General features: G+C 44.7%; 1 protein-coding gene across 2 annotated transcripts in view; it reads left to right on the top strand.

Annotated features, from left to right (window-relative positions):
* Arhgef28 (Rho guanine nucleotide exchange factor 28) overlaps window positions 1-13,703 on the top strand; it is a 174,600-nt gene that overhangs the window by 62,871 nt on the left and 98,026 nt on the right. Inside the window, exon 1 of one of the 2 annotated variants that reach the window (XM_028790207.1) lies at window positions 103-187. The exons of the other annotated variant lie outside the window; for it this stretch is intronic. Coding sequence (XP_028646040.1) covers window positions 103-187 — 85 coding nt within the window. Of the gene's footprint in view, window positions 1-102; window positions 188-13,703 lie in introns of those variants that run through there. 2 annotated transcript variants of the gene reach the window in all.

Below are 13,703 nucleotides of genomic sequence, written 5' to 3' on the forward strand. Positions count from 1 at the left end.
CAGCCCCATTCCTGCCTTTGACATCACGGGGAGGCTCCTGGCTGAGCACGGGGTTCGGCAGGCACTCCTCTGCCTCAGCTGATCCTTTCACCCAAACAAACAATGGATTCTGATTCGGACTCACCTTTCAACTACTCCTGGCCTTCCTTTCCCAAGATGAAGATTCGGCGCAGGGCATCTAAGAAAGGTAGATCATGGAGCCTTTTGTTTGCCCAGAGCCAAACTGGCACCTCCGAGTTCTTACCTCTCTGCCCTGCATTTCCCTGCCTGCTGCTTGGGAGTAAAGTTCCTGTTTTCACAAGTCTTTCTAGAGCTCTTGCCGTACAAACACTTTGTGTATGGACTTCCGAGGTACACGTATTTTCCCCTAACCTTTACTTTTAACATCTACCTTAGTGTCAATATCCATACTTAAAAAAATGTGGGGCTTGGGGACGTGTCTGGGGGTCAGTACGAGGTAAATGTTTTGAATTTGTTTAAGCACAGTTACCTTGGAGTTACTTTGACAATAAAGAGTCCTGTTGATTTAAACATGTCTAGACTTTGTAAAGCTTAAAGAGGGCTCATGTTTTCCACTTACTCTATGCTTCGTGTGTGTGTGTGTGTGTGTGTGTGTGTGCGTGTATGTGTGTTTTGAAGTTAATTGTTTAAGGGAAATTTGTTCATCAGGGATCCTATTTAGTGATTTTGTACTTATTGCAAGGAAACGGTTTGACTAAAATGATTTCAACGAGAAAGTCTCTAGAGAACCCAGAGACCAATTCTGCTTACCTCGAGTTACAACAAGTAAGCAAGATCAACCTGAAGGAAGGAGGGCCTAGGACCCTGGGGCTCACGGTAGAAGAGACTTGCTTCTTGGGCCCTCCCTGAAGTATGGGCTTGGCAACCACAGGGACTGTTCTCTGGGAAGAGACTCTCCCATCCTGAGCTGGGTACTGCAGGAGGCCATTGTTGTCTTCTGAGGCTTAAAAAAAAAAGCCGGAGAGTTAGTGGGCATCCCTTGCTAGTCCTCATCCTGTGTAGAGATGTGTGTAGTCATGCCTGTAACTCCAGGGGGAAAGGACATGGAAAGTGGCAGGAGAAGAGGTGTTCCTCCCGTCTTTGTCTTCCAGAGCTTGCCGGCTCCGTCCAGCAGTGATATCCCTGAGGTATCCTGTGTTCACACATGAGGATAGATTCTTGTCCATGTATCTGGTTTGCTTCAAATCCTGTGTTCCCATAGGAGGATGGACCAGTAGTTATCCTCGAATGTGGTTAGCTTTAAGGACCTTCTTCTGACCCTCTAGGATAAAATAAAGGTGTTTGTTTGTTTGCCTTTTAGCTGCGCTTAAAGAAACTTTAGGAAGACCCTGAGTTGGCCTTGAGGGGAAGCCAAAAGCCTTGGTGGCAACACTTTTCCACCTTTCCCAGGCTGGTCCACTGCCGTCCTTAAAATGTGATCATCAGATACCTTAGTACTTAGTGTTTAGCATACTGTTTCGTTATCCTGTCTTAAAACCAATTTCTTCTTTATTTTCTACCCAAGAAAAGGGTTCTTTTTATTTCATGCAGTTTTTATAGATATAAGGAAGGGATGTAAAAATATCAGTGGTGAAGCCTGACTCCCTTTAGGGGATGCAGTTCATATACAAAGGGCTAGAGTGTATCGCCATTAAATGATTCTAGGAAAGTCTACCTGCAGGAGAGCACTTACCTGCATGGAAAAGTGAGCCGGTGTTCAGCTAGGAAGTGGCATAAAACTTTAACAAAAGTAAACCGGGGTAAAGAACCTGTGATAATCTTTGCACTATTCTCACCTTTTCAAATCTTTTGTGATTCGCAGTTATTATCAAATGATATTTTTTTAAAGCTTAATTTATTTCCGAGAGTGGGGAGATACAGAGAGGTCCCAAGAATTAAGGGCACATTTTTCTAGTTGTGGCACATTGGGAGAGCAGCAAGAGCAGGTGACTTCAGTTTTCTATCTGTGTCATTCAGAAAACTTACCGGTTGTTTCTACTGTGGGGGCTCCAGGTAGGGAGCAAGCTGGGAGGGAAGGGATTCTGACTGGAAGCCAGGGAGAACCTTGAGAGGCCACTAGCTCAGTAGGAACACATGACTCACACCCTCCCTTTAAATCCAATCTGGAGCCCTGCCAGCCTGGGCCGGGGCAGAAAGTCATCGGAAAGCTATGTATAAATTAAACCTGGTTCAAGTGAAAGCAAGTACCTGCTTAGGAGGATGATTAACGCTGCACCACCAGTAAGCAAAAGGCAGAAGGAGCCAGTGGAGCAGCATGGGCAACTGGTAGCTCACGGAGCGTGCGTCCTTCCTTGGATGGATGGTGCTGGCCTCGTTGTGAAGAAAACGGTCAGTCCTAATGTCAGCTGGACAGACTCCCAGATGCATGAGCTCTTAGAGAGCCCAGAGGGCTGTGCAGATACCCTGGCCTGGCTACCTTCTTCCCCATACGAAGATAACAAAGCTCAGAGATTCAGCAAAGAGACAATCAGATGTGTCCAACAAGCATCCCTGGAGTGACAAGTGCTTACAAGTTAGTGCTGGGATTGAATTGCACATCTCCCAGGGCCCAGGTACACCAGTTCCTCCCCTCCCCAACCTAGTGGCAAAACCAACCCTCCCAAAACCCCCAAAACTAAGAAATGTGGCTTTTTTTTTGAAACAGGGTCTCACTATATAGTACTGGTTGGCTTGAACTTGCCAAGTAGTCCAGTCTGGCCTTGAACTCAGAGATCTGCCAGTCTCTGCCTCCCAACCACTAGGATTAGAGAAGAGTGCCACAGCACCTGGCCCCATAAATCTGATTTTGCAGCCCAGTGGCCATTTGTGAAGAACAGTGCTTTCTTGTCTCTGAAAATGAGAACGTTTTTAATGTGTCTTCAACAGTAAGAACTTTTCCTATCTATTCTATCTATCTTCTCTATCTTCCTTCAGTGTGTGTGTGTGTGTGTGGTATGTGGTATATATAGTGTGTGATGTGGTGTGTGGTGTATGTGTGTGTGTGTGTGTGTAGTATGTGGTGTGGTGTATGGTGTGGTGTGTGTGTATGTGTGTGTATGTGTGTGTGTGTGTGTGTGTGTGTGTGTGTGCACTTCAGGCCAAAAGTCAATCTCCAACATCGTCCTAAAGAGCTGTCCTCCTTTTCTAAGACAAGATTTCTCCCTGGGACCTGGGGCTTACAGTTAAGTTGGACTGGCTGTCAAGTCAGCCCCAGTGATCCACCTGTCATTGCTTCCCCAACACTGGGCTGGGATTATAAGCCTGTACTCACATAGCTGGTCTTTTACTTAGGGCCTGAGCACTCTTCGGCTGAGCGGCTCCCTGGCTCCTCTCCCTCCTTCCAGTCATCAGAGAGTCAGTCTCCCCTGCAGCTCTAGCCACCTTGGAAGTCTTGAAGGAGGATCTCAGGGCTCTGGATTTATGGTCTCTTAAGCAAACATCTCTTGTATTGATTGAGATGTATGCTCTTCTGATCTCTTCTGTTCCTTCCCTGTCTTCACCCTCTTTGCTTGTATCGCTTCCCTCAGAGGCCCTCTCCTGTCCCTGTTTTCAGTTTCTTTGATAGATATCAGACACAAGCACACTCCCAGCTTCCCTACGGAGAGATGTGAACTTTCCACAGAGTTTTGTAACAATAAGAAACCCCACAGAGCAGTATTTAAGCTTAGTTCTTGCTTTTCCTCCCACCTCCAGAAAAGGACACTTATGTCACTGTTCTTTGGAAATGACTGGTATCTCGAGGGGGTAGCCATGAAAGTAGTGAAAGCCAAGCTGGCCATGAGTCCTGGGAGGGCCATTCCCAGAAGCTGTCCTCCGTCATCTCGTAGGCTGCTCCAGGACAAGTCGCTTTTGGAGCCCAGTAGTTAATAATTAGAGTAGGTCAGAATCCATGACCGTTCTGCTTCAAGGGATATAGGAATGCCTGGGTTTCTGTTTTGTTGGTTTCAGTGGGCAATTCAACTAAGAAATGTAATGGTTATTAATCAAAGATTAATTATAAAAAATCCCACAGATATTGCACCTTACATAAGGCTCTCCTCGTTATCATTCAGTCCTGAAAGCGTGTGCTTCACAGATGTCCGAGGACCCCTTGAAGATGTCTGCACACACTTTCCCTTCATGCATTTTGTTCACCCTGGTGGTGTCTCCCCTTCTCTCTCCTCCCTAGCTCATAGCAGGTCCCGCTTCAGGGCGAGAGAGTGTGAAGGGGCACCATTTTTGTCAATGTTGGCAAAAGCCTCTGTAGTTCCTAAGGAGATAGCATAAACCAGAAAATTTAACAATCCTGAAAAACTTGGGTACCACTAGAATTTTTGGAAGTCACAGTCCAACTAAACAGTATTATGTAATGCTTTGCCAATCATATAATTTTTAATTAAACTATAATGTATGCTTGACATAGGGAATGTGGTTCTTATACTGTATGCTTGACATAGGGAATATGATAACTCTGTAATAAGGAGATTATCTCTGTTTTATAAGCTGAAGCTAAGAGAATGCTGTCTTTTGAGTATAGTTTGTGCTACCTAAGGGCTCATGTGTTGGCTGTTTGGCTGAGAGACTTTGATGAAGTAAAGACCCAGAGGAAGTCGTTTTGTCTTAAAAACTTCTTCCCTAAGAAGGGATTAAAGTAATTCTTTGGGGATCCTTGTTAGTTTTTGAGAAGATTGTTATGAAAAAGCAAGACTGCCCCTTGCCTGTCTTCAGGTAGTCTGGCTTACATAGGCTTTCCCTTGACAACCTCACACTGCTGTGTTTTTGCTCTTAGTGACTTAACCAAGGAGTCCTCACAAGAGTTCGTGCTATGCTGTTTCAACCTTAAACATCGTGAACTGCGAGCTAAACAACCCTTTTTAATTTATAAGTTTCCTAGCTTCAGATATTTTGTGATAACTATAGAAAATAGTCCAAAGGTATTCTAGGAGATGCTGAGACTGGTAACCATGTCAGGAAGGAAAAGAAAAGAATGGAATAAAGACATGAGGAAAATGTTTTCCATACATGTTGTCATTAAAAAAAAATGGCAGATCCTCCCTACATGTTAGATGTGACATCACCTTCCTTTATTAGCTTGGGACTTGAGGCCAAGAAAGAAAAAATGACTTGCCCTGCTTTGGAACTAGTAAAAGCAAAACTAAGCCCAGAGCCCAGACACTGAACATAAGAGAATTCTGTCTCTCAGTAAGTGTGCCAGCTTTTAGTCGGGGTAATGGAGGGACGATGGCAAGGACTTGCTCCAGTGGGTAGAAAGGTACCAGTGCATCCTCACTATCTCAGCTCCCATTCCTTCTGTGGACTGTTTGCTATCTAGGATGAGAGCTGGCAGGGATAACTTTAGAGGTTCCAGATGCAGGACCTATTGCTAGCCTGTGATACTGCCCTCTACCCACAGGCATGGTATTGCACACACCCATGCTTTGGGCCTGGGAACTGATGGACAGAGGCCTAGAAGTGGGGAAACTGGAACCTCAAAGGGGTTTGTCTTAGTTGGGGTTTCTATTGCTATGGAGAAATACCATAGCCGTGGGCAACTCTTATAAAGGGAAACATTCAATTGGGGGTGTATTACAGATGCAGAGGTTTAGTCCATTATCGTCGTGGTAGGAAGCATGATAGCATGCAGGCAGGTGTGATGCTGGAATTGTGACTGAGAGTTCTACATCTGGATCGGATCGGCAGGCAGCAAGAAGAGAGAGACAGACAATTGGCCATTTGAAACTTTAAAACCCACCCAGTGTGATATACTTCCTTTAACAGGACCACACCTACTCCAATAAGGCCACACCCACTCTAAAAAAGGCCACCCCTACTCCAACAAGGCCACATCTTCTTATGCCACTCCTAAACATTCAAATATGAGTCTGTAGAGGGCACTCTAATTCAAAACACTCCAGAATGAGAATGTTGGGAAGCCTGCTGTCTTCTCTGAGATGGAGAGAGATGTGGACAGAGCGATAAAGTATACCAGAAGTGGAGACAATGGCATTCTTCTATTCCTTCTATGCTGGGGTCTCACTGCGTTGCTCAGGCTGGTCTCGAATAAATGATCCTCCTGTTTCAGCCTCCCCAGGGCAGTACTACGGGCATATGTCATCGTGCTTGTTTGGTTTTGGAAATGAGTTCATTCAATATTTGAAGGACAGATATTTGATCTGAAAAGTAATCCTTACTGTGCACGGAGAAGTATGATGATGTTTCAGAGGTTTAGTGATAGCTGTTAAAGGTAAACTAGTATAATTTCACGAGTGTATTCATTCCTTTCTTCCTTCTCATGAAGTGTCATGGAATAGGCAAGTGTATGTGTGTGCTGGTAAGGGTGTGTGTTTGGGTTTAGTCTAGAAATGTACAAGAGAATGCCTGAATGAATAGGTCACTTCAGAAAGCCTCAAATAGAGAAACCTTTCTCCAAGGTGACATAACTCACTAACTTGGCTTTGCTCTTGAAGAGGTTCCTACTTAATTTCCCAGAGAGCAGGTTCAGTGTCAGACTCTGCCCAGAGGCGTCTCTGTGTCACAAAGAAGAGGGGGCACATTGTAGGCCCATGGCAGGCAACAGAGCTAACAGAACCTTACCCCCCTTAGCCAAACAAATACTTAGCTAATGTTTTGAAAGTGATTCCCTCCTCCCATCTCTGTAGGGGCAAAGAAGACAGTATTACAACTTATTGTCTCCATGTTTAGGAGACATCTCCCCAACTCCCACAGGAAAAACTGCTAGAACTTACAGTTGAATTTCATGGTGAAGAGAAGGTATCCTGGCTGGGAGGGTGGTTCAGTGGTAGAGTGCCTGCCCAGCATATGTAAGACAGATGTTGGCTCAATCCTCAGCACCGAAAACAAAACAAAACAAAACAAAACAAAACAAAACAAAACAAAACAAAACAAAACAAAACAAGAAAAGCTGTAGGAAGGTAAGGCGGAAGGCGTGGTGAAGGAATGCCAGTCAGCAGCCTGGGGAAGGGATGAGGTTTGAGCAGGGAAGGTAGTCCCTCAAAACAAACATGCAGAGTCAGACATACACTCAGCATAACAAGGTAATGGTAAAGAGTCCAGTTGTGTGGACCACTAATTCACATGGAAATGTTGTGTAACCCTGTTTCACGGGCCTGTGTGGTTATCTCTGTCTGCTTGACACCTTTCCCTTGGCCGAACAAGGCTCACATACTTGAGAGGGCAGCTCTCCTATTCCGGCCATGTTGCTCGCACATGAGAGAGAGCCTTCTTAGGGACACTTCGACGAGGATCTCACGTAGATGAGACCCACAGTGTTCCTCCTGCCACAGTGATAGGCCCGTGGTGGGCACATCACCCAGATACAACCAGTCAGAACCTTTTCTTTGGGTTTCTCAAACTGGAATTTGGAGGGACATGCCTTTCTTCTCCAGTGGTATCTCTAGAAAGATTGGTGGTGAAGCCATTGCCTATACAAAACTAGTCTATAGTCAGAAGAAATACAAAGAGAAGCAAATCAATGGTAAGGCCCTGTGAGGCTCCAGGCCATGCGCCTGTCTCCTCTCCAAGGCCCCTGTAGTTGCTCACTTCCCTAGCTTTGGCGAGTAAATTCACTCAGTTCTATGAGTTACCCTCAAAGACTCCTCCGTCTCCTTTGACTTTAGCAAATTCAATATCTCTTCTCACAAACTGGAAACCTCTGTCTGACTTCTCCTTCAAGTGTAGCTCATGGGCCCTTTCCTCAGGTCTTCCCTGTACCCCTCAGAGGTCAGCGTTCTCTCTCAGCCGCCTTTCTGCTGGGCATGAATTCTTCTGATAGCCCTTCTCTTTCTGTGTCCCAGCTAGCAGTTCACATCTCTACCCTGAGGGTCCCTGGAAAGTAGGGTTTGTCCTATGCATTTCAAATCTCCAATGCTAGACCATGGAACTCGGGCTGTGAATGTTGGTTTATTTCCTGTTTATCTGATCTACATTCAGTCTTTCACAAGTACTACCCTATACGCTGTGGGGTGAGGGAGGTCAAGAGCATATTTTTAATATGGAAAACTTGGTTTGATGTGACAATGTAAGCAGTCATTTTCAGCAACTGCTTGGTATCACTAGATATTAATTTGGTACCCTGGATTTCTCCTGAGAGTTCTTCACCCCACTTTTCAATGTGGCTTCCTGGTGGGAGTGGGGGGGCAGTTGCTGGTAGGAGGGGCCTGGTTCTTGAATCTTTGCAGTGATTTCTGGGTCTTCCTGTACTGACCTAGCCTCTTCTCAGAAACATGACTTTGGCACTTGTGACCAAGGTCTGCAGCTGGGATCCTCTCCTGGTGTCTGGCAGGGCTTGGTGATTCTCCTTTCGGACTTACACTGAGTTGGCTTTACCTCACCTCTCATATGACAGAACCTTGGGGGTCTCTGGCTCTGGATGCTGTCCCAGATGCTCTCTCCAGAAGCATCTACCATACATCTGTTTTTTTTTTTTTTTGCACTATGGTGGATATGATGGCCAGACATATACGATGAGCCAAGCCCCTGATTGCCTCTCTTTGAGGTGTTTAGGACCTTGGAGTGTCATCCTCACATGTAGGCAACTGAGAGCAGCCTGGGAGGCTGAGCCTGGCACTGTGGTTTGACCTTGGTGTATACACCTCATTCCTTCATGATTCACGTGATCTGGATAAAACTAGAAAAACCCACTTATTCTCAGAGTGGCCCCAACCTGTCTCACACTGCTTGCTCCAGGCAGAGAAACTTATTTATGCCTATAATCTCCATTATCCTACAGTGTAGAGCCCTGATGGTGGATAAATCCCATTCCCAGCTCTCTCTCATGCTTATCTGTCCAGAGAGTCCCCGTGATAATGAAGTAGGAGCCAAGAATTCAGTAGAGTTTCTCACCTAGAAGAAACATAGAATGATTTGAGCACTACCTGGCAGTACTTAGCTTTTATCAATTCCATTCATTCTCACACTCATTCATTCATTTATTCTCTCACTTATTCTCCCAGCCGCTCATTCATTCATTCTCCCATTCATTCACTCACTCACTCTCCCAGTCATTCATTTATTCTCCCACTCATTCATTCATTCATTCATTCATTCATCATTCTTCCACTCATTCACTCAAACTTGTTCTTGCTGAAGACACTTAAGAAACAAATAAATGACTTTATATTTCTAATGTCTAATTTATGTATCATTCTCTAATGTGCTAATGTAATACCTTGCCTATGGTAGACCTCAGTCATTTTTGATGGCATTTAGGGGGTGAAAGCATATATTTCTCTGGAGGCAAGTCCTGGGGCGTTGAAGCTCCTTGTAGCATTAGTAATGAACTAGTTTATTGTTCATTTTTGTGGAACACGCCTGTGTGCCAGTGTCTTTCCATATGAAGGGTTCGAATTATTCATCGAGTTCCCATGATGATGACATGGAAGGATATCTCTTTCTCATCCATTTGCTTATGGTTTTTTGAGTTACTTGAGGTGGTTTTGGGAAAAAAACCAACCCAGTTTATATTTGAGGTCTTTCAGTTCTGTCTTGGGGCTTGTGTCATGTGTTGGTGTCCACCACAGCTTGCCAGTGTTTCTTTTGTGCTCATTTGCTTCGGGCCTTAGAGGATGCCATCAAGAGGAAAGGGGCTGTTGATGGAACCCAATCACACCAGAGTCCATACCAACACAGGATCTCTTGACTGCTCTGTGGAAGCGAGGGCAGAAACAACTTTCTTACACACTGAGAGTCTGTTCTGAATGTAAACACGCACTCTGGAAAAGGCCACTTTGCACTGCTATAGTTAGAAAAGAGGACTAGGAAAAACTTGAAGGAAATTGTTGCTCTCAAAAGATGGCTTTTTTCTCTCTGCCCCCCACCCCAGGCCCACCCTCTGCCACTTTCCTCAATGCCTTTTAGGTGTGATGAATCCGGGTTGGGGATGGGGTGAGGGATTGGGGCTAGTTTCTCAGTCAATACTTATGCCTGTTAGGTTTTTCAAACAGCAGAAAAGGACTTTGCTAAAGTCCTTTTGACAGAACCAAATTTAACTGGGCATGGAAAAGAGGATTTGACCGTCTGAGAAAGGCCTGTCACCCCTGCAGTGCACTGGCTCCTGTCTGTAGCCATCGCTCTTGGTAACAGGACTTGACACTGAGGTATGATTCCAGGGGGTAAGGCAAGTTCTGAGGACACTGGAAGCTTTGGGATGATGGGCAGAGGTCTCCTGGTTTCTCTTCCTGAATGTCTCTTGGTACAGACTGCGCTCTGCAAGTGACCTAGCTTCCATCCAGCCCACAGGAAATTCCTGGGATGAAGGTCTTTTTGGAATCTGAATAATTCTCTGAGTAGCCACAGGTCTAGCTCAGAAGAGCTTGAGGTGAGGTTTTCCATGCCAAGACTAACACCAGCAAAGTCCCAAGGGAGCTTTGAAGAGGAATGGCTGAGGAGAGTGGCAACCGTTCTCTGGGAATGCTTATTCTCCTTGGGAGGGCAGCTGCATGCTTACTTGTGGCTCACACTGAAGGTGTTAGGGCCTTCTCTGCCTTCCAGAAATTGGCAAAGGTCCCATAAATTGGGAAACAATTTAATGGGCAAAGGATAAGGCTTGTTCTTGGTCATTGCTGAGACTGAGCCCCAGTAGTCTACCCCCTTTATCTGGTAGTCCTGGGATAGAACCCAGAGCTTTGTGCACGTTAGGCAAATGCACTTTGGCCAAACTACATCCACAGCCCACCTCGCACTGTCAGACATGAATGTATGGGAGAGAGTTGTTGGGCTGAGGTGGGGTAGACGGGTAGTAGGGAGATGGGAGAAAATGAGAGTGCTCTGTATGTGTTATGTACGTGTATGAAACTGTCAAGAAGGAATTTAAAACACAGGAAATAAAATGAACTAGAAAAAATGGTTATGTTAATCCCCATGTGTGTATAGATATAAGGACAGGTGGTTAAAAACAGCCCTGTGTGCTCTTAGGGAAAACATTTCCAGAAAATACATTTCTGCATATATTACCCAGTATGGGGAGCTTACTGATAAACTACTGTTTTGCATGAAATGACACATCACAAAAGAAAGGGACTTTCTCCCCTCTCTTGTTTATTATATATAACAATGTTGAAAATCTAGACAGTGTAGGTCATAAAAATTTGCAAGTTAAAAGTGAATATGCTTCATGACATTCAGCTATCTGTCGGCATCTTGGTTTTGCTTTATGGCTCTTTCTCCTGAGTATTTTGAGTGTTGTGCTGTTAAAACAAAATGAGATTATACATCTGCTGTTTTATGGATGTTTTCTCAGCCAGCCTTACACTGTCATATCCTGGCAGCAAGTTACTAGGAGAAATTACACACTGGGGGCCCAGGAAGAAGGCAAACATACCTAGAAATAAGTCACACTGAAGCATGTTAATGAGACTTCTTAATGGGAAAATTCTGGACATTGCTCAAATGCCATTTTCTTTATTTTTTTTTAAATGTACATGCCATATAAGTTGCATTCATAATGTATTTGTTACAAGTTGATTATAGTTGCATTTATACTCTATTTGTCTAGTGCAATCTATTGTTACAAAGCTGATGGAAATTTCAGATTTTCCTACTTGTACGTTGTAACCATAGCATAAAGTCATGATCACTGTGTCTCAGATGTGTGCTGTATTCCAGAGGCATTGGTTTGTGGAGAAAGAAATTAAATGGTATTATTTTTGACAGTTCATTCCTCTAAGAATAATAAAAAATGATTATATGATTATAGGTAATTCACCCAGACTGTTTCACACACACACACACACACACACAGAGAGAGAGAGAGAGAGAGAGAGAGAGAGAGAGATGGGTTGACAATCAAAAGGCAGTTAAGAATTATTGGCCATGCCAGATTGGAGCTCTGCCTGAATATCTAAAATAATTTCTGTGAAATATTCTAGCATATGTCAGTTTCTATGGGTGTGATATCTACATTTTTGGAAAAAAGAAAATCGCACTACTAAACCATCTTTCTTTCACAAAGTCAGGTGTGCCTTCAGAACCTCTGTGGGATGTCCACCGTGAAATGTTGGGAATATCAACTTAACTTTAATCTAACAAACCTTAACCTCTAAATTCTGCTAGAGTGTATTCCAGAGTCAAACATAATATTCTTTGCTTCACAATAGAACACTCAGTGACCCCAGTAATAAACTACTTGGAGTAGTCCAGCGGGGTGACTGCCAGTTATTTGGTCATGTGATCTTGGGGGAGCGGGGCTTGGAGGACACCTTGGTTTCCTTGCCCTTGTTGTTTGGGATCACATGACTAAATAGACTCCCAAGTGTCTGGTTTGTGACGAGCACAGTGTATGTAGTATGTATGTAGAGTGGGGTTCAGTGTCTGTCACGGGGGAACAAGAGTGCTGCAGATGACGCTTTTGCTGTATTTCGTGTTTTATTTCTTCTCCCTCATTTAGATGCTTTCCCCCTCCCTTCCCCCAGTTCCTTTACTTGCAAATTTGCCTGATACTCCCTTATTTCTTTAGGAGAGAGTCTAATAATCCTGATAATCTATTCTTTTAATTTTTTGAGGCAGACTCTCACTGGATAGCCCAAACAGGCTTTCCACTCACAGTCCTCCTGCCTCCGCCTCTTGAATGCTAGGGTTACAGCCTTCTGCCACTATGACCAGCTCCTGATGTTGTAAGGAAAGGGATTAAATAGTACAGAGGGAGCACACAGGGTCTGCGTCGTTCTGTTCGCTCTGTTTACTGGTCAGATCAAACCAGAAAGTTACCTCTATCCAGGGGAGTGAAATTAATCCCCCCTCCCCCATAGAGTGTGATGGATGCCACAGGGCAAATGCAAGAACTCAGGAAGGAGGGCCTGTCGGCCTGCAGAGACTTGGCAGTGGATTCGCCTTGAGGATGTTATGTTTGCAAACTCTAGCATCAGAGAGGCAGAGAGGCCTGGGCTGGCCCAGCAGGTCATTCAATTAGCAGGTTCCTGGTAAATATTGGGGAAAGGGTTAGAATGAGTGGGAGAAAGAAGAAAGTGCTGGAGCAGAGCAAGAACAGGGGAGACACCGTTATGGAAGCTTCCAGAAGCAGAAAAAAACATGTCAGCCCCCAAAAGAGTATTCTCTTCATTACTCTTTTTTTTTTGGTTTTTCGAGACAGGGTTTCTCTGTGTAGTCCTGGCTGTCCTGGAACTCACTCTGTAGACCGGGCTGGACTCGAACTCAGAAATCCGCCTGCCTCTGCCTCCCAAGGGCTGGAATTAAAGGCTTGTGCCACCACTGCCCGGCTCTCTTCATTATTCTTGATACAAGTGTGTTTTCTTGAGGTGAAATTATTCCTTATTTCCACAGTTATGAATTGCATACTATGGCCCAGCCTACTTCTTTGCCCTGGGGATAAAGTGAACAAAACATACAAAGTCTCTTTTCTTACAGGATTTACATTCTTGGAGGGGAATGGTCATATATAATAATCACATATAACTGGTGTAAGAGACAGTGAGGTAGCGAGGACGTGAATGACTGGACGAACACTGCTGTGGGCCCCAGTGGAGGCTACAAGAGCTGTCCTTTGAGGGCCACTGTTGAGAATAGTGGTCACTGTTTCATAGGCTGCTTCACGCTGAACTCTGAAGCCAGGCTTACCCAGGGTGCCATGGCTAATTATTCTTAATAAGTCCTGCTATGCTCATATTGTCCTGTGACGAAAGAAAGCACAGTGAGGGAAGAAAAAAGGAAGGAAGGAAGGAAGGAAGGAAGGAAGGAAGGAAGGAAGGAAG

Source organism: Grammomys surdaster, unplaced genomic scaffold (genome assembly GCF_004785775.1).
Source record: "Grammomys surdaster isolate TR1022 unplaced genomic scaffold, NIH_TR_1.0 125876, whole genome shotgun sequence".
Lineage (NCBI taxonomy): Eukaryota > Metazoa > Chordata > Mammalia > Rodentia > Muridae > Grammomys > Grammomys surdaster.